Below are 26,968 nucleotides of genomic sequence, written 5' to 3' on the forward strand. Positions count from 1 at the left end.
ATCTTTTTAGTGAACAAATTCAAAAGATTCGAGTTACTGAGTGGGTGAGTCAAATTTATCACTGTTAAAGGGATAGTTCACCCAAAAATAAAAATTCTGTCATCATTTACTCACCCTCAAGTTGTTCCAAACCTGTATAAATTTCTTTGTTCTGTTGAACACAAAGGAAGATATTTTGAAGAATGTGAGAAACTGAACAGTTCTGGAGCACTTTGACTTCCATAGTATTTCCCCCCCCCCCCTACTATGGAAGTCAATGGTGCCCCATAGCAGCCTGGTTACAAACTTTCTTCAAAATCTTCCTTTGTGTTCAGCAGAACAAAGAAATTTATACAGATTTGGAACAACTTGGGGGTGAGTAAATGATAACAGAATTTTATTTTTTGGGTGTATCCCTTTAAAGTTCATCCCTAGGTGCTCAGCCTCGTGGTGACAAAACAACCGTGACAAACGCTTGCACTGCCGCCTGGTGGTGTGACATACACCATACGTTTTATATATTCTTTTATAAATGTTGCTATATTAAATACTATTCACTTTCAGCAAACAACAGCTTAAAGAGAAACATTCTTAAACTTCCAGTGATTATGTAATTATTGTTTATTTAAAAAAAAAAAAAAAAAAAAAAAAAACAGGATTTGTGCAGGATACAAAAAAGGTTAAGATATAGTACCAAGTGCTGTAACTAATAAATTAAAATATATCCGATTATGTTAATTAAAATTTAAAGTAGTTGTCATTTCATAGATAAAACTGTACTTTAAAAACAGCAAGAAAACAGGAAGATGCTGTGGCCAGTTATATCCAAGTTGGACACATTGAAAACATTTTGCACATCAATAAATTGCTTGTCATTTCAATTTGAAATACAATTACTTAACTTTCTGGTTACCTAACAGTGGCACTGTACTAATATGAATATGAACTGGATGGTTCTCATTTACTGGATTCCCCTTTTTCAAGTGTTACCTGTACTGATATCAAAGCATCATAACATGACACAGATCTCCACTAGGACCCACAACCTTTATGCAGTATAAACTAAAACTACTACAGTGCATGTGTGACTCAGAAGATGGTGACATGCAGCAAAAAAAAAAAAAAAAAAAAAAAAAAAAAAGGGAAAAGCACCATATGGAAAATGGCTTGGTCAGTTGTACTTGTTTGAACTGGTCATGGAAAAAAAGAAAAAAGATCAACAAATGATGGCAGTGTTTAAGAAAATAATGCTTACTCCACCAGCTTCACCAATACAAGCAACACTTAAACTAGAAGTAGCTTGTTTGGTGTTCCAGCAAGTAGTTGTTCACTAGCTACTGTCTCCTTTGCACAAAACTCAGACTTCCTTATGTCATTGTCAAAAAAGATGCTTTGATTTACAAGCCATCTTGCTGATCAAGCATAAAACAAACCTCTACATAAAAAACAAACAAAAAAAAAAACTGTGTCTTTATAGTTTGAATTCTGGCAAGGCAGTTACTGTATCAAAAGCAAATTTAAATAAGGCACCATATACTATCAAGTTCAACATGAGGCATATTGTGGCTGGTTTCCACTGCATCAAAAGCATCATGCTTCTGTAGTCTGTTATTCTGCACCACACACAGAAATGAAAAGCTACTAAAGGGAAACTGAGATATCTAATAAAGGTTGATATCATATTTATGAACAGAAAATGAAGACATTTTGACCTAAAATGTGTTTATAACCGAGCCCAGCTCAAAGAGTGACGTTTTCTTAAGTGCAAAAAATGTGACAGTGCGCACGCAAAAAGACAGGAACAATAAATGTCTATACAGAGAGTAGTGAGACAAAAGTGTTTACAGAAAAGAAAAAGAAAAAAAGCTCCTGTCACTCAGTCAAAAGTCTTTTAAGATCAGTGGGTGATACATTTACTCACTCTTTACAGGCACAAATACACAATAAATGAAGATATTTCACTGGTGATCCATGTGTGCACTTTCTCCCTTCCCAGTGTCTTCTCCTGTTTCTGAGTCATTGCACTCCTCCTTTCCCATCTGATGCTCCTCCCCTGCTTCTTCATTAGTGGGTGACTGGAATCCGCTGTCATCGTGCTGTGATGAAGAGATGGGTTTTTCCATGTGGGAGTCTTGAGTGCTCGTCTTAATGTGATTTTCCTGTTGGTCCGATGCCGTCACGACTTCCACTTCCGTTACTGGTGAATCTAAAGGCTTCTCCTGTGTGCTTGGAGGTGTATCTTTGTTTGTGACTGCTTGGTTTAGTTGTGCCCTTTCTTGGCAATTTGGGGCAGAATCTACCTCCTCAGCTGCAGTTTCCTCTTTTGAGGATGATGACTCTGCAGCTTTCGGTGTCCTGAGCTCATGTTCCTCTTCCTGTACTGCATTCTCAATTTCCTGTATGGCACAGTCTATGGCCGACTTGCTCTCTGTGTCCTGCAGTGACTTTTCCGTTGTGCTTTCTTCCTCTTTTAGCGTACTTCCGTTTGTTGGTGGTTTCTCCTCAACCGCATTTCTGTTCACATCCTCCTTGGTTCCGTTGGGCACGTGCTTCTCTGAATTTTGGGATAATGAGGCATCTGAACGTACTTCTGTCACTTCCTCTGGAATATTGTCCACGGCGGGCACTTCCAGGCACGACTCATTGGGCAGCACAGAGGCGGTGCCTTCCAACTGGATCATGGAGACCACCTGCTTCATTCTGCGTCTCTTCTGAGCCTCAGGATCTCCTGCGTTCTCTAGATCCTCCTCCTCCTCCTCTTGGCCTCCTCCATACTCTTCAGCCCAGTCGATAGGAGGGTTCTCCCCCAGCAGGTGAAGGTTAGGGTCGCTATTGGTCAAAACGATGCTGTCTCGGTACAGGTTGTGTCTCCTCTGGACAGCTGCTTCCTTCACAGCTGAAAACAGAATAAATGTTGATAAGACCACAGCGTTTTCATGAAGGTACTATGTAAAAGTTTGTGAGATCTTAGGTAAAGAATATGAAATGGAAATTCACTTCATCTGTTTTCTAAATGGATTCTATTGATCTTACTGTGAACGATTCATCCATGCATATTTTATTTTTTACATTATTTTATGATGAATTTATTATTTATGATGAATTGATGGTGGCCTTTATTCTTTTTTATCAATAACAGCCCGTTTAGTATAATTCTAAAAATCTCCTTCAGGTCATGGTACATGTGTCTTTTTGCTGTGAAATCTCTAACGATTTTTATAAATTAAACTTAACTTTAATATTATATAAAATATTTTAATAATAATATTTCAAGATGAATGTTTACTGGACTGAATCAACTGATTTACTTGATTATCCATACATATTTGACTACCATATTAGGGGAAAAAAACACTATGGTAGTCAATGAGGGGTGTACGGAAGAGGATTAGGGCCAAGCAATAATAAAAAAATAAAACCATCTCGAGATTAAAGTTGTTAAATTTCGAGAAAAAAAGTCAAGATAAAATGTTGAGAATAAAGTCATTAAATTACGATAAAAAAGTTGTTAAATTATGAGAACAAATTCATTAAATTATGAGAAAAAAAGTTGTTAATTTTCAAGAAAAAAGTCGAGATAAAATGTTGAGAATAAAGTCATTAAATTACGATAAAAAAGTCGTTAAATTATGAGAACAAATTCGTTAAATTATGAGAAAAAAAGTTGTTAATTTTCAAGAAAAAAGTCGAGATAAAATTGAGAATAAAGTCATTAAATTAACAAATTTATTCTCGTAATTTAATGAATTTGTTCTCGTAATTTAATGACTTTCTCGTAATTTAATGAGTTTGTTCTTGTAATTTAATGACTTCATTCTCAACATTTTATCTCGACTTTTTTCTCGAAATTTAACGAGTTTGTTCTCGTAATTTAACGACTTTTTTCTCGTAATTTAATGACTTTATTCTCAACATTTTATCTCGACTTTTTTCTTGAAATTTAATGAGTTTTTTCTCGTAATTTAACGAGTTTATTCTCAACATTTTATTTCGACTTTTTTCTCGAAATTTAACAACTTTAATCTCAAGATGGTTTTATTTTTTTATTATTGCTTGGCCCTAATCCTCTTCCGTAGGGGCGAGATCTACTTGGTTACAAACATTTTTCCAAATATCTTCCTTTGTGTACAGCACAACAAAGAAATTTATACCGGTTTGGAACAACTTGAGGATGAGTAAATGATGACAATCTTCATTTTTGGGTGAACTATCCCTTAAAGATCTGCATCCATCCAATCAACAACCAATAATGGTCCCCATCCTACTTTTTTTTTTTTTTCAATAATCTAACTAGTTATACTTGGAAATATGTAACAATATGGAATAAAACATGTGTTGCTACTTCCTTTACATTGTGACTTTAAATGTTTGAATATTTTCGGTTGGAAGGTCTCATTCTTTGAAAGAAGTCTTACCCATCATTATATCTTTCATCACCGTGTGCAGCACCACTTCCTCAAAGATGTTCTCCACCAGAATGAAACGAGAAAAATCCTCAAAAATTAGCTCCTGGAAACGAGGGAGTTCCTGCGAAAACAACGTAACTTATATTAGTATGAGTAGTTGTAGATTATATAAAGCATTGTTGTTATAACAGAGACAGGACTTACAGCAGAGCATGTTGGGGAGAGCTGTTTCAGCATGTAGGGAATGAATATCTGCAGAAGGGCCTCTCTAAAGAACTTCTTACGAACTGTGCTGCTGTCGTAGTCAAATTTCTAGGGATCACATTTTAAAAAATTGTAAACATTTCTAAATACTAAATAAGGACCTGCTGGTTCAAAAAGATATGATATGCAGATGGATGTTATGTTTCACCTTGATGACACGATCCTGACAGCGCTGGATAGTTTTACAGAGATCCTCCCCTTCCTGGCCCTCCAAACTCTGGTGCAGGAGCTGCTCAAATGTGTACACTGCATCATCCATTTGCTGCATAAAACAGATGGATATATGCTTAAGGTTGGTTAACTTTTTCCCAGATTTTTGGAGTCATTCAGTAAAAGTTCCCAAAAGTCATTGCCAGTCTGAAGATTTTGGTCAATAGGAGTTGACAGATTTCACCGAAAATAACAGTGTATGATGAGTACAGATAAACCCTCCATTCTAAATATGCCTACTTCCATATACTGTTTTTAATCTAATATATAGTATGTCCGAATTCATAGTATTCATAAAACTACCTGGACAACATACTACTTATGTCAAGATACTGTAGTGCACATTTACTGGACACTTTACTATCCCATGAGGACATGGGAGAGGATTTGTGAATGGCAGTAAAGCTACGTATATGATTCCATCCAGTGGATATCAAACATGTTTGATATTATGAGCTGTTTTGAGATATATATATCACTGATTTCATAAGCGACTAACGTCTGTTAATCCATATTGCCACAAGGGGGCATATTTCGCCACACAGAAAGGGTGGATCAACATTATTTTGATCATTCACAATACAAGTTTAGTCTTGTTTCTCCACTCCCTGTGCTCTGAAATTCTGACTTTGTAGTAAAAATGTCTTTTATATAAAGTGCTAATGAATGATGTTCTTGTGCTCACAATCAGCAGTCATATGCTAGTCTTTAAAATTGTAGCCATGTAATTTAGTGACCAAAATGAGGTTTAACATTTCTACCACAACAGCACGTACCTCCTCAGGGTATACGGCTTCTTACACAGCAAAACCGCAAACCAAACTCAAAGTGGCACATAGACGCACACAAACCGCTTGTTTTGCCTACAAAAGCACAAAGCCCCCCTAACAGAAACATTTGTATACTTCTTCAAACTGCTGCAGTTTAATGAACTATCTTGATCATAAATGTATATAATAACTCATATGTGTGGTACATATTTGTACTTTGTTGTTAGTACCACTGTTTTACAGTACTTGCCAGTATTAGTGCTGGTTGTTTATAAAAGAAATTCTTCAGAGTTTGCAGCGGTTCAAAGATGACTGACCTCTCGCATTAGGATTTGGGCTCTCTGGACAAACACGGAGGGGCTGGAAACGTCAAAGCGCTGCTGCAGTCCCTCTAAACTCAGAGTCTCCACCTTCTCATAGCAGCTCTGCATCTTTACAGGATGGAAGGCTAGCATGGAGATCTTCTCCATGTGCTGGACACCAAAGACAAAAGAGTTTTAAGTTATATTAAAAAGGCTGTGTTTTCACTGCAAGTTAATGCACATATCTGATCTTTTTGTCCCGCCTGTTTACATGCACTTTAGACACGAAACATATCCAATATCTGTGTTTACATGAATCCCCTCCTAAAATGATTCTTTTGGGAGGGGATTCATGAATGGCCATACTAAAATTATTTTATTATTCACGTCGGGGTGGTCATGAACATTTGCCAACCTGGATACGTTAAAATCTGTCATGGATGTTTGCAGCGCAAAATCTGACTGAATGGATATAGACCGGAAAATGATGGTAATTTTTCTTATTTTAGTAGCGCTGTCATTTATGTGAATGAATTCAAGGGAATTAGCGAGAGAGAGAGCAAGAGCGAGAGAGCGAGAGAGAGTTACCTTTGTGCGTCTGTATGTAATAGTGCCTACATGAAAAGAATGCAAACTCTAACATGAAAGAATACAAAGATGTTTACATGGGTTGTAACTCGTGGCGAGAGATTGCTCAAAACTGCGCATGCGGTGAATGCCTGTGTATGTGTATAAGTCAAATGAAGAATACTTTCCAAGGCTGTGCGTTCGACTGTGCACTAATGTACGTGTAAAAAAAGTACACCCAGGGCTTTAGACGTAGGTCAGATGTCCAGATATTGGATATGTATCTGATTTAAAGGTCCCGTTTTTCGTGGTTTTTTGAAGCTTTGATTGTGTTTATAGTGTGCAATATAACATGTGTTCATGTTTCCCGCGTAAAAAAAACACAGTATTTTTCACATAATTTACTTATCTGTATACCGCTGTTTCCACTGTCATAAAAACGGGCTGATGACTTCCTTGTTCTATGAAGTCCCTCCTTCAGAAATACGTAACGAGTTCTGATTGTGCCAGCGGTTCCTGTGTTGTGATTCGACAGCTCTGAGCGCACCGTGCCCGGAAAAGTCACGCCTCTTACCATAACGTGGAGATGCACGCGCTCAGTGTTATTGTAAACATGTCTTTAATTTTACCCTATCAATTTGAGCCGGAATCAGACCCGGTGATTGGACTGCGGGATGAAAATAACAGCGTTTCGACGACATGGCGACAAACACACTCTACAAACGCAACTCTTGTGTATTCCTGTGGGCGGAGGTTAGTCAAAAAACTGTTTTAGTGACGTCATTAAAGAAGGAAGTAGAGGGATGTAGTCCAAACTGGCCGTTCGATGTAGGCGACTTCTGTTAAATAAAATATCTCGCTTGGCATTGAACTTTGAGCTTTAACATTTTACAGATTTTATTTATACTCCAACAACAACATTACACACTAACTAAAGTTTGAAACATGGGATCACGAAGAACGGGACCTTTAAAGCCACATTTGGAAGTGGCTTAGAACGGATGCGAAAAAAACGTATCACGTGCAAATTTTTGTTTACACATATGCAACAAATTCCAATCAGTCAAATGTGAGTTAAAAAAATTTGATTTTTTTGTGCCAATGTAAACACAGCCAAAGTTTTCATGACTCATGCAACCTATTGACAATGATAGTAAAACCAGAGGTCAGGAGGGGGACAAAAAAAATAAATAAATACATATACATAATTCAGTGAAACTTTTAATGCATTACCTCCCCGAGTTTTTCCTTGTTGCCATCATTGAGGAGGTTCTTGCTCATGTCCACCAGCTCTCTAAAGAACAAGTCTCGCACCTCGAAGAAGCCTCTGCTGGTGGGCTCCATCAGTGCTTCCAGGATTGAGCTGATGTACGGCTGGATGCTCACCTTCAGAAGCTTCTCTGCCTTGGGCAGCACAAGAGCTACGTACAGACAAACAGAAAAAAAATAATAATAATAATTCAATTGCATAATTATAAAATGTTAGGAATGCACTGAATATTAAGATTCTGGCCAATATAATAAGCTGATAAATATTTTCATATTATGGATGATTTTATAAATACTATACAATTAAAACTGGTTAATAATAAATACAATAAAAGAGAAAGGAATAAACAACCCAAAAAAAAAAAAAATTGTAGTGATCCTCCCTCTCAAAAAAGGTACAAAAGCTGTCACTGGGGCAGCACCCTTTCAAAAAGTACACATTTGAACTTCTTTCTATTAAATGTATGAGAGAAAGAAGTAAATAGGTTAAAGTGACTTTAGGGATCACAATATTATAGTGAAGTATGAAAGATAAATATAGTATAAAAATTATATTACTTAAAAAAATCTTCTATTATTTAATGTGCACAGCAATTAATTTAAGGCATTGTGTTTTTAAAGGGTTAAGTCTTTGCCATGATCAGTGACTTCTGAGGAACACTTCTATCATATACATCATCCTTATTCCTCAATAACACTTGAAGTAAGCTGTCACAAGCTGCCTTCTTTCACAACCCCTTTAAAATAAATTTCCTTGAAAGTGAATCACCAGAAACCTGATATGATCTGGTGTCATTTTTCCTCAGATAAACGTTTGGAAGTTTATTTTCCAGGTAAGTCACAAGTGTCCTATTTGTGTCACTTGATTAAGATAAATACAAAAATAAATCACCAATTAAAGCTACCTCTTATTTTGCTGGTTACATGTTCTTTGGAAGTGATGATCTGGTCCATGTCCGTGCGGATGATGGTTTCCAGTGGGGGGCGACCTGCTTCACAGCTCTGCACTACTGCTTCATATTGTGCCTGAGCCTGGCTCTGAACCAGCCCGTACACCGCATCTGATATCTGACCACAAATCAGAGAGAAGCCATTGTAATACATCCAGGTTGTTGTAGAATAGAAGTCCAGGGGCCAGTTGCATAAACACAGTTTCTATGTTAAGACTGTCTTAAAATCTAGTCAGATCAACTAGCAGTTAACAGTCTTACTTTTCCGATTTAAATTAGATCAATATACCTTTTTATGTGACTGACAAAGTTATGACCAGTCTTGAAGAAAAAAAAAAATTAGATTGCTTAGACTAGTCTTACATATTTGTCTAATCAGTTTATGCAACCGGCCACAGATCCTTCTAAAAAGACTTTACAATGCTTCTGGGCTACAGCCACAGTGGTACAGTAAAGACCCACAGATTATTCTCTATAATAAAATAAAAATGTTGCATCTCATGCAAAGTAACACAAGTAGAGGTAAATCCTAGTATCGCACTTATATATACACAGTACACTAAGTTTGGAAAATAACATTTATTAACTTTTTCATTATTTAAATATATATATATAAAAAGTTTTATCTAAAATGCATGACATACCAACATCCAATTCCTCTGTCTCTCATGCATCTTGCCCTTCAGTTTGGGGGTGATGAGGTCTCTCATCTCAGGAAGGAGGGTTTCCATAACTAGGTTGGCAAGGATCTGTGAATATGATCGTCGAACAACTGAATGGGTGTGAAAATGGAACAACACTATAACATGTTCCTTTCTTGAAACCAACAAACCAACCACAAAGGTTATATTAACTCATTCCCATCATATTCTTAAGATATACGAGGAAACCGGGCTTGCCTGGAGCACATTACAACTTTACTACTGCCAGACTGGTCTGGACACTGATCGTATATCATTTAACCTTTTATTGTGACTTCCCCCGAAAACTTAGAAGACTTTTGTTACCGTCTTACAAGAAAAAATAAACTTGTGTAGGCTTAATCTCTGTTATTCGGATAGAAATATTGTGAACATAGCTTATGTGTTCCCTACAAATCTAGTCACAAGTTACTGGAGGACACACTCCTATGACTTTCACATGATGTCTCTCTTTGTTTCACTCACTCAAGAGAGAAAACAATGCCGTTTAAGAACTCAACTAAGAAAAAAAAAAAAAAAAAAACTACTGTGATGCTGCCAGGAGGATCACAGGTTAAACAATGACATGCTATTTTTAGCTTTTTACTTTAACATATTTCTTTATCAGATTATCTGATATAGCTGGTTAAATAGCCACTGTATAACTAAAGTATAAATTATTAAATTCATGTTATCGAGTTCCAATTCACAATGACAAAAGATCTCCCAGGTCAGATTCTATCAACATTGTTTATATTCTATTTCTTTACTCATTCTGTTAGTGTCTGTATAAATGTTAATGCAGTATAATGTACATAATTTAATATAAATATCTGTTTTCAATATTTACCTATATCTATTTTCATTATTTTATAAAGTAAAGCTGATAGATACCTATAAACCCCACCCTACCAGGAATATAATCCTCTTTCGCTAATGGTACACAAAAAGTTTTCTACAGGCACATCATGATTTTAAATGGGTCACTTATGATCCAAACAATTACTATCTCTCTAAGCAGTGACCTTTTCCACTTTGTTTTGCTTTTTAAGCATATGCTCTAAAACTGCTGGTTAGCATATATTTGTGCACTGCAGGATTCAGCGGAGAGAAAAATAAAAATTTAATAAATTCAAATATCGCCAAAGAAAATTATTTGAATTTTGCAACCTCAAAAGTGCTTGAGAACCCCCTGTTCTAGAACAAAGGGGACCTTGCAAGAGCTATTCAAGTACATGTGTGTTTTTGTTTTACCTGTGGAGGAGTCCCACACATCATGTCCCATGTTCCATAATGACCATGGGCCTGCCGATAGAGTCGCACTGCGTCTGTGAATGCGGGGATCTGAACTTTACATTCTTCAGGCAGTCCTGAGCAAGAGAACAGGAATTCATCATTATACTCACATATCCAAGGAAATGACAAAACTATAATCAAAAATCAAACACCATAAACATTCATTTCTACATTCAATGACGACATCATAACATGGCAGTTCCTCTCCATTTAGAGAAGTGAAAAGGGGTGACATAAAATGAAAGAAGGGTCATATTTATATATACACACACACACACACACACACACGCACGTCACAATCAGATTCTCGCATCATTTGGTCAACAGGAAGCATTGCCTCATTAGTTACCAAGGTAATTCCCTAAACAATGCTATAGTCACCACAGTATACTGAAGAGTCATATAGGGAACTGATCTAGCTGAGGTATGAATCTGACAGTTTTTGAGACAATCTGACTCAAGCTCTTCAGCACACTGATAAGCTGTTGCTAAAATATATGTCAGTTAAAGTGTCAACATAAAAGTCCACATATTGCAAAAGCCTCCCGCATATATACAGTATGTGTGCGCTAGTGCCTGAACCCTTACAAAGAGAGGAAGTTCAAGCAGGCTGGGTGTGGGGGGCTGGAGGAGAACAGACAGGATGTACAGCACTCCACATCAGCACAGCTTGACGCTTTTGTGAGTACATGCACACATGGGCAAGCATATTTACGAACATGTGGGGAGAGTCGGAGAAGGCCTATGCGAGGTGTTATGCGAGAATGAACGTTACGGGTCGCTTATTCTGGCGTGGTCACCACAAAAACAACTGATCTCAAGTTCAAAAACACCAGGTGATCAAAGTGCAATGAGAAAAAAATGAGGATCTGGTGGATCTTTACACACCGTGCCCTAATGACACCAATGAGATGATAAATACCTTGCACAACATGAGACTTGCTTTGGATAACACCAAGTTCAAACTTTGTGGTTTCACATTTTTATCCCTTTCAATCATCATGTAATGGTGTGTAAATACTAGTGTTTAAGTGTTTAGAAATTCTAATTATTCTGACTTTTCCCTCATATTTGTGTAGTTTCTGTCGGGTTGTCATTAAGGCCTTTACGATGACATTCAATAGGCTTTAAAAGAACAACTTTGTGACTGGACACTGGAGAGGTTAAACCTGTTCAGTTGCCCAATAAAAACTTCTCCCAAGGCTGACATGTACCATATACAGTGATGGAAATGGCCGAGATGCACTAGGGGAACCTTTGTTGGGAAAATATATGTATATTTTTAAACCACAGACGCAGAAAATCCCATTCTTTAATGTATTTGAATGAAATTTGCACAGCACCCTGCCTCCTGCCCTGACCATAAACTTAACGGGATGTGAGTCACGGTCTAGCTACTTCATGTAGGCCACTCATGACCATAAATAACACAATGTTCAGCAAAGTAAGATTTGTGACCTGCCCAGAAGCTGAATTGCTCCTATTTTAGACATTAAAGTCTCCCTCACCCAAGCCAAAAATCACACAGGGAAGATCAGAACAAAAAGGACAGAATGGTTCAATTAATTGCCGTCACATACCAGACTTTACTGGCTTGCCAGTCCAAACAGATTGGTCATGACAGTATGGGCTCACAGAAGTCAACAAGCCAGTATACTTGCAGCAACGTCTAGTACAGTATGGTAGAAGTGCATGAATTGCTTTGACAGCCTTAGGATTACTTTTGGATCTACTTCCAAAAACAAGCCAAGACTTGTCAGGATCCAGCCCTGATATAACTCTGTTCATGCACGCTTGGGTTTACTCCTCTGGGCATCCATTCACAGAATAGCACCGTCCTGTTGGAGCACTGCATGTTCCTGGATCCTAGAGTCCTGCCACTTTTTGTGACATAGATTAGCTGTTACAAGCAGCTTAATATATTGAGTTACACTAAATATTTAGCTTTTTATAGAGAGCTAGTGTAGTGCAATTTAAACCAACACTGATCCAACGCAATGCTTACCACAGCCATATCGAAGACATGTGCCTGGCTCATGTTTTCAGTTTCAATTTAATTCTCAGCAGAAGTTGTGCCAAATAAACCCACACTACCCCACACACACACAAAAAAAAAAAACTGCTGTTAGAGCCATCTAAATGTCAAATAAACAAAAAGACAGTCTACTTAACTACATTTTATTGCTTTTAATTTATGCATTATATTTGTGGCCATGTAAAAAAAAAAAAAAAAAAAAAAAAAGGAACCTGTGTTTTAACATAATATATTAATTTAATGAACAATATATTAATTAAAATATAATTTATTAGAAAAAAATAAACTTTTCATTTGTCATTTGATTGTGAATCAGACAACTTGGAAATACATGATTTCTTTCCATCATTTCAAGGTACAGTCTTTTCTTATCTCTTCACATTAAATTTAAACTGCAAACTCACATTGGCAACTCAGGTTAACTATGATTACTTTTGCTGTGGCAAAGCAGATTTTACAGCAGCAATGCTCAAACCATTGCAGGAAAATTTGCTCACAAAATAATGACTATTAAGTGCCAGGTACTTAACATAATTACTGTACTTACATAACAAACGTGTGAATTTGACAGGTAAAAGGGAAGGGCAATTACATCAGTGGTCAAATTATGAATAAAAAGCCCATTACAAATCACTCAAACCTACACTCCTTCTGCAGAGTTTGCCTTAAACTGCCATGGTGACCAGGTACATACTCACGGAAACAACAATTTTCAACCAATGAATCAGACCAGTGTTACATAACACTACAAAGAGCATTTGTTCTGCTGTTAAAAGCAATCAATACAGATACTGAACTGTTTAAGCAGTGTTTAGATAAATTCCAGAAATTAAAGCACTATAGGGTTTATGCTTCATTGAAAGCCAAAAGAGAAAACCAATTATCCATTCCCATTAGTATCTGTGATAAACAGAGAGATAGAGACAAACAGATTCCTCTTTATTATGTGATGTTACAATGGTCACGGTCACCACACTTAGAAGCGCACAGTCACCGTGAACATCTAACCTTCTTACCAAACAGTGCGAATAGAAAATGACAGTCTAATATATTTTAAATATGTCAGAGAACATTTTAAACAGACTAATGAATAGCAAAGAACTTAACCAGAACTGAACCAGCCCTTATTTGGGAAAAATGGCTCTGCAGATGTGCTAGAATTCAGAACATGCTACACGCAGCAGGGATTTGGCTAACTAACGCACACACACTTTTAGATGGCCGCCTTAATACCCCAGGGGACATTACTGCCCTCGCCGCAAGTGTGCATTCCCCTCTCGGCAGCCTCCCTTCCAAACTGAATTATGGGTTGACAGCCCCAGCTGTGACCACTCTGGAATCTGGACTACAGCAGAGAGAAAACAGCTCTAGTAGATGTAAAAGCCATCATAAGTCGTCTATGAGACACGGAGAACCTCAAGATCCAACACTTACAATACAAAATGTGCAGCAAGACAATTCTATGACAATTAGTGTCAGCACTGTCAGACCCCTTTTCCCAGGCCCAATATACCATTAGATGACTTTAGTGGGACACAGCACCCTCTGAAAACTACCCTACGCTGAAGAAAAAAAAAAAAAAAATTACAAGCTTTTTTTTTTTTACCTGTGAACTGTAAGTTACCTTACACCTTACTATATATTACCATATGAAATGCAGAAATCACATTATATGTACTTTTACTGTAAAATACTGTTGGTTTGTGGAAGTAAAAAATATGAATTACGATATAATTTACGGAGAAAACAGAAAAATGACATTTCCAGAAGTTCGTGTGTATATTTTCGCAATTTTAAATAATTTCGTTTCTTCTCATTTTTGTTATTGGTAATGTACATATGGCATAAGAGTGTTTTAAGTTCCATTTTCTGTTATTTAGTTAATGTTTATTGGATTATTTTAGTGTCATGTGTGTTACCCTGAAGGTGGCCAATGTAAATATATTAGCTATGTTTTATGAAAAGGCCATTTCCGATGAACTCTTCATGTATTATTATGGTGGTTATCAGTACATTTTAAGTTAAAAGCTGATTTTGTAGTTCAAGCAGCTTAATATAAACATTATATCAGTAAATGAAATGTACAGTATGGTTATAAATTAAAGTACAGGCACGAATATGCCGTCCTACAATAAGAGAAACGTTGTCAATGTTTTTTTACGGTGAATTAAACAGGATATTTTTAACAGTGCAAAACCATATCAAGGTTGAAGCAGGTGAAATAACCTCAATAAGTTTAGCAATCTCAACGTATCCTATAAATAGACAAGTATACACTTGTTTTAGTGGCTTGACAAACAGCATATCAAGCAATCTGACAGTGACATCACTGTGAAAGAGCAAAACTCTCACAGTAACAATGAACCTTCTGGTAGCCCTAGGCATGGTGCAACTATATTTAAATCAGTAAATTCTTGAGAAAGATTTGTAAACTTACATGCAAGCATATCGTCTAATAACAAAACATAACCGAAATGTTTGTCTGGGAATAGACTTCGACTAGAATTATACAACAAATAAAAGGTCTTTAGAAATAGCATTTCGTTTAATTGGCATATACAAAACATAGAAAGAGGCATTTTATGGTTAAATACTGTAATTTCTAATAATTATATAAAGTTACAGGAGCTCTTCTGAATAAACAGTCATAGAGCTCACACATTGGGAATGAATGATGGCAGCACATCTCCAGCTTTCGCTATGATCTCATCGGACTCTTTTTACAGCCTTGAGCAGTAAAATTCTTTCTATTATCAAATAGGCCAAATGAACACAGTCAACCATGCCAAACGTTCCACTCAAGTTTCTTTTTTGATAAAAGGATGTCTAAAAGAGGTGATTAATGACATAACGCATCAGTTAATCTAGCAAGTTTGAATGCAGCTTATTCTGACAAACAATAGAACAGCAATAACTGTAATAAAAGCTTCATGCCTTGAATATGTGTCCGGGTGTTACAGTGAAAGAGCGGAACATGGACAGTATGGACCTTTTTAACAACAGGTTAAGACTCACCATTGTTGGTGTGTCGGACACAGTCTTGAAATACAGCGTTCCACTTCTGCTGCTCCTTCTCAGTCACCACACAGAAATAGTAGTGACGAGCATAAGGGTGCCAGAGGATGAGGGGAAACTGTGTCGCACATTTCAGGAATGGAGAACTGCCAACTTTAGCTTTTACACCTGGAAAACGCATGTTGCATGATTCAATATTCTGTGTGCAAGTACACAGGGCAGGGTAATAAACACATATGGTTTTAAATGTCAGTCACATGACTTAAAAATTAGATGTTCACAAGAGTCTCTTGTGACAGAATCGCTTACTGATCTAGTCTATGTAAAGTTATCTAATCTTTTAACTTCATCATCATGACAATGCAACCCTAGTAAAACTGGTATGCCAGTAAATTCCACAGTTTTTCTTTTAGGAACATTCCTTTAAGAAGTCCACTCCTCTCTGAGGTTTTCTCATCTTTCTTTATCAATTTCCACTCTCTCCTTTAGACTGACCTGGTAGGCTGGTGTTAAGGAGCTCAAGATATTCCTCCATAGAGGTCAAGACCCTATAGCCAGCACAGTTAATTGTGCCTTTAGGATGCAGTCCTCTGTCATGGGCCTAAATCAAATGTAATTAAGTAAATAATAAAATGTTATTAATATAACACTTTAAATTCAGTTTACAATGACCAAAGTGCTGTACAAAAATAATTATAAAGTACAACACATATATATACATATATACATATCCTGACTATTAACTTATTAATTATTAACTGTTAATTTTACTCTTTTTTTATGTATAATAAATTATATACATAAAAAATAAATAAAAAATAAATAAATAAATAAAAATAATAATAATAAAAATAATAATAATAATAATAAAAATAATAATAATAATAATATTATATATATATATATATATATATATATATATATATATATATATATATATATATATAGTTTATTATACACACACACATATATATATATATATATATATATATATATATATATATATATATATATATATATATATATATATATATATATATATATATTTATTATACATAAAAATAGAGTAAAATTAACAGTTAATAATCAAGTTCATAGTCAGGAAAGGCTACTGACTTGACTAAATAAATGAACATATGAATTAAATTATTAACTAATAAGTATATTTAATTAAATAAATGTATTTATTTATTTAAACTTCTGGAATCATCAAACATTTATTTTACACACTATTTACAATACTTCAAAAATATATGAAAAATTTTAAAATGCATGATTATCAGCCAAGGCCTTTTTTTATCTTTTTTTTTTTTTTTTTAATTTGGCCAAAAAGTTCCTTAGGTGACCTGGATGATAATAATAGTCTTGATGCTGAAATGTGGTTCATTTTATTTCATTAAACTCATTACCTGTTTGTTTTCATAATAGTTGATGTTATAGGAGTCTGGAATAAAGAGAAAACGATTCCTCCATTTTTTGTTCTCTTCTAGATACTGAAACAAAGCCCCTGAGAAGATGGACTTATTCTTAAGAGGCACCTATGAAAAGAAACACAAAAATTGAAGTGTGGTTCAAATAAGGTCCTGTTTAAGCAGAGAGAGAGAGAGAGAAAGACAGATGTCCCTCTATTTTCAGTGAGGACCCAGTACCTAATTATACATTATATAGAGAGATGTTAAGACTGGAAGAACTTAATTTATGTTTACTCTGCCCACCCAGTGTGTGTCTGTCTACAGACATGCATGCACACACACCCCGATTGACGAAAAAAAGCGTGCAAACTGCTCATCTTTAAAGGGTCATACTGTGAAAATAATACTACACATTTTAAATAAACAAGTCTGCATTTGTTCAAACGGAGCAATTACTCCTAATTCTGCTTTGCTATTTGGCATTACAGACCATCAGTTCTGTAAGAAAATACCCTGATTTAAATAATTTCACTTTTTTTTTTTTTTTTTTTTTTTTTTTTTAAAGGTACAAAAGACAAATAGAGCTGAAAAAGAGGAATAGAAAAAGACAGAGCTTTACCTTCCTGTGCAGGAGCTGAGGCTGAGGGCCTCCTCCACCCTCTATGTCATAGCGCATCTGGTTAAAGAGAGCGACTGCATACTGCTGTTCATATAGCCGACCAAAATCTCCCATCAGCTCCCCTGTCCGTGCTAAAAAAAAAGATACACACACAATCAATCAATCAATCAATGAATCAATGAATATATGATAGAACTGGTTGAAACACATCCTGATAGTAATCAATGATAGAAATGGTCTAAATATTAAAACATGTACATACATCTTCTGTGGAATTCTCAGGACTAAAAAAATATTCGTCCAATCGTTGCATTTAGTCTGAATGCAGTGATACGATGTCCTACCTGCCCGTCAACATACGTCTTTGCAAACCTCCGTGCACCCTGCTCGTGCAGACATCACACATCATCAACACATTCAATGAGGCTATGCAGAGTTGTAGACACAGTCACCTCCTGAACCAAAACAATGAGCTGCGTTCACGCCATGTTGTAACCGTAATTACAAGATGGCAACTCGTGACGTACTATCTGGAGCTGTTCACAGACTCGGATTTATGCGTTTCTATGACAACACTATCAACACCTAAATGAATATGCAGAAGTCAGGTGGTACAAGCAACAGCTCTGTAAGTTGTTTACGTTCATTAATATTGTAATGTTATGTGCTTTGAGAGATGAGGTAATTTAATGCTGTCTCTCATCTTGTGACGCTCTGCAGACTCTGCTATATGCGTTCATGTCTTTTGAAAGAGGTGTGGCTTTGGAGAGCGCTATGAAGGGTGTCATGTTTTCAAAGTTAGCTTGTACTAACCTCTCTGAAATTGCCTACCCTACCTTTAATGTGAGGCCATTGACAAAAATACAAACTCAGTGTAACGAGGTCAGTAGATGTGGGAAGAAGGAGGCGGGAACCGGCGAACGTTCAACAAAAGTTTAATACCAAAATAAACAAAGAACAAAATGAAAGTAATGCCGGCAGACCCTCGCGGACGTCTGCCGGCCACACAAACATAATAAAACATAACATAAAGTCCAGGCCTGGTCCTCTCTCGTCCTCCACGGTCGTCGCTCCTCCTTTTATGCTCCCGGAGCTCCTCCGTGAGAGACTCAAGGCCGGTGCGCCTCCCAGGTGTAGCTCGTTAACTCTCGCGCCACCGGCCTCGCGCCGTTCCCTCACGGCTCTCGCCCGCCCTGGTCGCCACACTCAGCATTTCTGATTTTAAACACTGCTTTATTACTGCTTGTACTAAAGCCAAATAAGTTGATTCAAATAGTATCGAATAAAAAATAAAAAACAATGATAAAATGTGATGCAAACACAGCAATAAAAAAATCTTGTGAAAGGCTTTCTGTAAGCAGCTGTAGCTCTACAACAGACAGTTACGTTACAATGAATCAATGGCTATTAAACATTAACAGCAATTCACACCGAGCCCCACGTATCTGATCAGAAGTGGAGATTACAATGTTTGAGCTTCACTGCTTTGTCCTTCACGTGCATGTGTGTAAAAGCAGATCAACACTGCAGTTGGCACAGGAACAAAGGCAGCTCCATTATTGAATGCTTTCTGGCGGGATGTTTTCCAAATGACTATGTAGGGCTTGTTGTAAAACTTTGGAGGAATTCAGTCTCTTGGAAAGATTCAGGGAAAGAGAACAGAAAAAACAACAACATTCCTGTCCAGTTGCTTACAATGTGAAGATGCCATTAAATTAGAGAGAGGCATCAAAATAAAGCACTTAGTAATGGCCAAAAAAACAAACAAAAAAAAAAACTCATAAAAATTACGTTTCATACAGGGAGAGACTGCAACAAATCAGATCAATACAGCTAAACGCTCACGTTCAACAGGATCAAAAAGTTCCCATCAAAGCAAATTATAAACAGACCTGACGTTTAGCATTTACATACTTCAGTCTGCCAAGTCAAATGCACACAGGAACACCCTAAAATGTTCCCTCTATGAATGTATATGGTCTACTACACTGCAAAAATTAAAAGTCTCTGGAGCTGAGCTCTGCTTATGATTCTCCCAACCAACTCTCAATCCATCATTTTTGGCCCATAAAGCCAGAGAATATAATTAAATGAACTGCTAAAGCCATTAAGCAGTTGTGCAGGCAGTACTTAACAGAGAAGAATGTGAAAAAGGAGACAAGCAGGCTGAGAATAAGGTCAGCCTTGACCATCTGCATTGTTTTAAAAAGTACAATATTAGAGGCATCAGGAAATACGTGACGATTTTACATGCCAAGAAAGCTATTAAATTTAAATCGTACCTACTGCAGTGCTCTTATGGTTGAAGGAAACTAACGTTTTTATTAACTGAAATTAAACAAAAACCTCAATTAAGCCATGAACAAAACTCCAAGATGAATCACTAAATTACAAACTTTCTACAGTAACAGCTGCTTATCTGATTGGCGGATTATTAAAGACACCGCCCATTTCAGGATTATGGGTAGTGTAGTTCAGCAATTACACATGTACAGATAGTGATGATGGGAACAGAGCTGACTGTATTAGGGCTGGGCAGTTTGCACACTGACCAGGCATCAATCTTAAACAAACATCCTAGGGCAGATCCCTCAATGCTTCGCTGCAATGCCAAATAATTCCTGACACGCTCACACAAAATTTCACAATCCATGTCTCAACACAAATCCAACGAACGAAGCTTGCTTTTCTCAGGAACCCATTTCGACACCAAAACAAACATCTCAGTAATGTGCGTGAGTCTGATGGTGGGAATAAAATCTTGCCAAGCTCTGCTTTGGTAATGTGGAGGTTTGGAGACAGACACTTAAAGAGCAGTTCCACTAGTGGAAGATAATTACAATACCATCATGCCGACCACACAGGGGGCAGTTGGCCTTCAGGGGGGTGGGGGAAAAGGAAAAGGAAGTTTCTTTGGAATGTGTCCATGTCAGAGTGGACAGAGTGAAAGCACTTCTGAGGGAAATCTGGGAGCTCAGATCATGGTACGAACAATAGCTATTATTTTTAAATTTATCGTGCAAAATTGGAATACTGCATAAAACATTTGCAAAAACTGCATAGTTTCCATCCCACGTGTTCAAGAGAAAAATGCCATGTTGCTGCAATCAGGGAAGCCACCATGGCTCTTTTTCATACATCATAAATCACTTGCACCTCAGAGAATACAGACAAAATGCAATAAACCAGGCTTCCTCAAATCCAGCCCTGGAAGGCCACTGTCCCGCCGAGTTTAGCTCAAAACCATGATTGAACTCACTTACCTGAAATTTTCTATTAACTCCAAAGAGTCAGACTAGCTTGTTTAGGTGTGTTTTGATTAGGGTTGGAACTAAACTCTGCAGGGTAGTGGCCCTCCAGGACCGGATTTGAGGAACGCTGCCATGTTATCTTGCGTTCGGATGCCTGATGTTTGGGAACGCAATTGTGTGATCTTCTTACAGGATAAAAAAAAAAAAAAAAAAAAAAAAAAAACTCTCTGCCACATTTTTTACATTTTTTTAATGCACAATTTTAAAATTTATGCCCATCTTGACATCATCTTCCAGCGTTTTTTTTATTATGCACTTCAAAATTAGCATAAAAACAGGTGGATGGAAACAAAGCTAATGAGAATATGCTCTCAAAGTTCTGGGAAGGAGGAGAAAGGTAACATGGAAATAGAAAAGATGAAAACCCACATTTTCTGTTCCCACTTTTTCGGACCAATTAATCTTTCCAGGCCTGGACATTCCAAGTTGTCCATGACCATGAGAAACTTGTGGAGCATTCTCTGCTATATGATGTGTGGAAAGATTTCACACTTACTATGTCTAAGAACGAATTTACAAAGATAAAAGGGTGCTAACAAAGCACATTACTTTGAGAGGGTTAATGAGAACAACCCGGAGCCCGAGCATGGAAGAAACCACAAGACACAGGGCATCTGTATGTGAATATCTAAGACTGAGCGCATTTGTGAGTGTGTGTGCTGTTTGTTTATGAGTCACTCACTGAATGAGTCTCATGTGATACTTGGTGCCACTCCTTGTTCCTTTTTAATTTCATTACAAGCTCAAGAGCAAATCAAATTAGCATTACCATATAGCAGCTCCACTTCAAAGAGAGACTCTGATGCATCACATTGAAGATAGTGTTTGCACTTCATTACCAAATGAAACTATATCACAGAGAAACTCAGCTACACTTAAATAGTGCAATAACAAATCTCTTTTCAAGGATAATTCTTCATTTTCTTTACATGTTACAATTATACAAGCTCAGCAAAACCAGCCTGCTGGAGTCATTCACGCTTATCTAGTTGAGCTCACAGCAGGAAATCCCAAAATACTTTGGCCATAGTCCTGTTTGATTCTTTCAAGAAGAGCGTTTATGGATCATCCTGTGTAATATACTGAATTCTTGAATTTTATTGGTTGACACTTCCCATGGGTTATTTTCTATAATTGCACAGCAATGAAGCAGTTTCAGGTTACTTGACCACACTATAGTTGCAGATCACTTCACCATGTTCTTCAGCAAACAAGTAGTAATGGGTGTTTGGGCTTTGCCCAAACAGGATTGTACCTTAATCATAAGACACGTATTTTACTTGACTTGAGAAAAAGTTTACACTACCATTCAAAAGTTTGAGTTTGGTAATGTTTTGAAAATAATTATCTTATGGTCACCAAGGTGGCATTTATTTGACCAAAAATACAGTAATAACAGTAATATTGTAAAATATTATAACTTAAAATAAATGTTTTTCTATTTCAATTTATTTAGAAATCACACAAACCTTCAGAAACTAATATTTTATATTTTTGTGGAAACAGTGATACATTGATGTATACAGAAAGTTAAAAATAGCAGCATTTATTTGAAATAGAAATGTTTGTAACAATGTAAAAGTCTTTCTTTACCATCATTTTTTTGATCAATTTATGGCCTCCTTCATTAGAGTTGTCAAAAGTACCTACTTCGGTACCACATCGGTACTGAAATGTTAAAAATGTGACGCTTTGAGCGCTGTTGAGCAGATTCGTAAACACCTCTGATTGGCCATTGTGTTGACGCGCTCATCGGATATGTCTGTGATTGGCTTCAAAACGCTTTAAAAGTGTTGTAAATAGTCATCAATGACACTCTTCACAGATACACATGGGACAGATTTTACTGAACCCAGACTTTTGAAAGGTATTTTGTATATTATAATGTTTTTCATTCAATGTTAAATTTTCTTTGGTATATGTGGAATAGCTGACTGCAGACCACTGAATTATTGAAAATTTAATGCACAGCCCATCCCAGATGCATTACATTTTCAAAAATTCAATGGTCTGTCATCAAATACTGCATTCAACATAATGTGCTCCTCATTTATAAAACATTTCATTAACATTTTCTAACAAATGGGTTTTTAATTTGACAGCACAAACAGTTTAGATAAATGATCCTGTTTGATTACACAGTACTGGTCGAGGAGTGAGCTTTCTGCATTTGTGGAATTTATGGGAACACTGGCAAGGATTAAGAACAGCTGACATAAAATCTGACAAGGGGGAATTTAGCAACTGATACATGCCTTGCTTGAGGACACAGTGGCAAGGCCACAACTATACAGTTCCTTTGTTTAAAAACATAAATTATAGCACATTACACTTTAAAGTTTTATCAGAGTAGATAAAGCAAGTATGTTGTTTTTTTTGTTTTGTTTTTGGTGTTTTTTTCATTTCTTTGAGCACAATACACTTAAATTTACCATATGATGAAAAAGTCGAAGTACAATGATCAAATTGCAGTGTTATTTGATGATCTGTTGCTACAGTAAGTGAAGCATGCTGGGATGTGATTTATAAACATGCTGTGCTCATCATTTGTTTTAATTGTCCTGAGAGCCTCATTGGTGCTGAGTACAACATTGAGCAAGCCCGATGTTCATCATGGAAAATTCCCATTTAAACCTACATTGGCTGATGATGGAGTCACATCAACCCTTGAGCAAAATCTAATTCTGAAGAATAAGCATACGCCTTAATTCAATTTCAAAATCTGTGCTTCTTGTTTTCCCACAGTGACACCGACATTCCAGCTAGATGATTTTTCAGACCACCTCTGGACTAAATTCCATTTTTGCCTAAATTCCAGTCGGTTCTGTGGATGACTAAAAATTGCTCACTTGAGAAAAGTCTAAGTTAGCATTAGCAATAAGAGAGGGCCAACAGACAAACACACACACTATATGAAGTGTAGGCACTATGACCTCACTGCAAAGCTCTATTACAAACATGTTCTGTTTAGAAGAATACTGCTTTATTAGTGTTCTACAACTTCCCCTTCCACGAACATTCCATTAAAGCATTTCCTGCTAGATCCCCCTCATCCCCCCAGCTACTCAAAACAGTGTGATTTGCTTCCCCAAATGGCTCCAACTTCACCGCCACCTCAACATGGAAGATTTGACCCCAAAGGATTCTTCAACAAACATAAAAATAACATAAATCTTATGAGAGGCAACGTAAAATAACAATTTGCCACATCTAAAGCGGTCATTGTAAACTCAAAGATAAGCACATTGCTAAAATTTGAAACAGGAAGTGCTGAGGTCATTCTATTCCCCACCCACTATTTTGAGATGATGACTTCATCCATTCTCTAGACTACAAGACGACGACAGGAAAAGTGTGACTTTCTGACTTAAACCCTCTTTACTGAAAAGGGAAAGGTGAGGTCAAAAGACAACAGCCTATTGTAGACATATCATACTGTCTCACAAGCATCCTCTATGAATTGGCTTATGAATATTTTATACACACACACACAAAAAAAAAGGAGTGAGCACATGACCTCCTGAACAAAGGTTATCCAAATGTTGAGCATGACAGATCATCCAGACAGCCTCCTTACTGCTGTTAGGCTCCCCATGCATTCCTGAGATTCCATATCTGATATGTGCTTTCTCTTAAAATGTGCAAAAGCAGGGAAGATGGAAAGTTAACAGTTCTCTCTTGCCCTTCCCAAATGCGATTTCATCAACTGATATTGAAAGCAATGATCGATGAGTAAAACATTTACATTATTCTAACATTGTTTCAAAAAATATAAAAAGAAAATTCTGTGCTTCTGATTTTCCCACAGTCAGTGACACTGACATTCCAGTCAGGTGACTTTTCCAGACTAACTAAACTAAATGGCTAAGAAAAACATTATTTAACTTTATTTAACATTATTTAACTGGTAAGTTCATTTTTCAAAAAATAACATTTCTTACCAAAAATAAAGTAAATAATCCTGACATTTAAAATGTGGGAAAAGGTCCACTTAGTGCAGTTAAATTATTTTTGTACATAAATATAGTACAGTATATGCCTTGTTTTATATGGTTAGAATAACAACAACAACAAAACTTTAAAATCAAAAACTGCCCCTAAATAGTTAACTTCTATATATTTACAAAAGTTAACTTCTTCTGGCACTGATAGTTGATCTTCTACTAGTAATCCACTGTGAATATCAGCATTTACTCAAACCTGCTCCACCCAAACCACACCTGATCACACAGCTCTGAAGAGATGCAGGCAACTATCCACCCATACAAATTCATTTAGGACTTCACATGATTTTTTTCCCCCATGATTTATTTGAGATATCAACAATAGTTAGGTTGCGCAGCTCAAATTAATCTTGTAGATTCTAAGAGCAAAGCATTTCATGATTTGAATCCTCATTTTTTTTTTTTTTGCACAGTGAAATCTCTGCATGATTATCTCACTGATTATTTATGCAGTGTGTAATTCAAAACTCCTAAAAAGTAACAGGAAATGTTGTGCCACGTCGCAGCAAAGTGCCCCGAGGGAACAGCACAAAGTTTATTATCCCACACGTTTTGTTTTTGGGGCGGAAAGCCCTTTCACCCAAAACCCCAGCATTGGCCTTAACTGATATTGCATTGCAACCATTTCGCAACACCATATGTTACATACCGACACTGATTATCTATCACGTCTTGCAGTAAGCAGACACGTCCATTAGAGCACTTACCTGTTATAACCTCCCGTTTGCCTTCATCCAGATGAGTTGAGATCAAATCCCCCATCGCGCCGCTGTTATGTGGCAAATTCGGCTGGATCGGACAACTTCGGCTCAGAGGAGCAGCTGTGTAACAGCAGTTGGGCGCTGGTTTCTTATGATAAGATATAAACTGAAGTTGATTTGAGCGGCTCCTCCCTCTTTTTACTCAAGTAGTTTGAACGCAGTAAGGGGTGGTTGGAGATGCATAAAGAGTTGACAGGCACCGTGCTGGATTACTGGAGGCTCAGTTTTCCATAACTCTTGATATAATGCTTCTATAGTCCAGCGTGAAGCACAGACCCTGTGCTCGGTTTCAGCGTCAAAACACACTTGTCTTTGGGAGACACGGGAGCGTGCTGAAGGCGGGGTTACAGAAATCTGAATTTACCTCCAATTAGAGGCGGGACTCTGAATGAATCGGAGGTTTTAGAGCAAAGTGAACGAATCGTTCCCATCAAAGTTCATGCGCTCACTGATTAATTTTTTCGTTCACTTTTGGAAGCGCGTGCTTTCCTGGCTTCAAAGACTGACGAGTGAATGGCACCTACTGAACAAATACGCCCCGTGCACTGAATGACATTTCGCCCGTCAACGAACTGAAGAAACGAGGCATCTCGTCATGAATGTGTACAAAGTAATTATAATACACAATTATAAGTGCGTATAATGACGTGACTGAAATTCGTAATTATTAAGTTTGTTGTTGCCCCCCCCCCCTCCATAGCTTACTGAAGTAACGAAAGATTCAAAAGAATCGAATCACTGGGATGATCCAAATTTCTCAACATTATACAGGTTTTAAGACATACAAGGATCTAATGCAGATGCGACAATACAGTAACGTTACAGGACATAAAAAAAAAAGAACTGTGTAGTATAAAGGCATTACAAATGTGTGCAAAGTGCAATGAGTACTGTAAATATAGCATACAATATAATTAACTCATTCTAACAATATAACTGTTATTAAAATAACCAATTTTTTACTGATAGGTAAAAAATGGGTTATTCTAAATGACAGTAATATTTTTATACCATATTTCTGTTTTTTTTTTTTTTTTTTTTTTCATGTATGAAATAATAGGATATCATTTTGTGGAGAGATTTCAAGACATTTTTAAACTATAAAAATAGTTTAAATG

At 36.7% G+C, this 26,968-nt stretch overlaps 1 protein-coding gene across 1 annotated transcript; it reads right to left on the minus strand.

Moving 5' to 3' along the window:
* Positions 1-993: 993 nt before the first annotated feature.
* niban2b (niban apoptosis regulator 2b) lies at positions 994-26,261 on the minus strand. The gene is made up of 14 exons (XM_048187311.1): positions 25,797-26,261; positions 17,775-17,905; positions 17,153-17,281; positions 16,239-16,344; positions 15,744-15,911; positions 10,652-10,767; positions 9,362-9,466; positions 8,673-8,835; positions 7,732-7,919; positions 5,947-6,102; positions 4,798-4,911; positions 4,590-4,697; positions 4,395-4,506; positions 994-2,875 (listed from the first exon to the last, which is right to left on the minus strand). The coding sequence occupies exons 1-14, from the start codon at positions 25,849-25,851 to the stop codon at positions 1,938-1,940; spliced, it is 2,589 nt and encodes an 862-aa protein (XP_048043268.1). The 5' UTR covers positions 25,852-26,261; the 3' UTR covers positions 994-1,937.
* Positions 26,262-26,968: the final 707 nt, after the last annotated feature.

The sequence above is a fragment of the Megalobrama amblycephala genome, linkage group LG4 (assembly GCF_018812025.1).
Source record: "Megalobrama amblycephala isolate DHTTF-2021 linkage group LG4, ASM1881202v1, whole genome shotgun sequence".
Taxonomy (NCBI): domain Eukaryota; kingdom Metazoa; phylum Chordata; class Actinopteri; order Cypriniformes; family Xenocyprididae; genus Megalobrama; species Megalobrama amblycephala.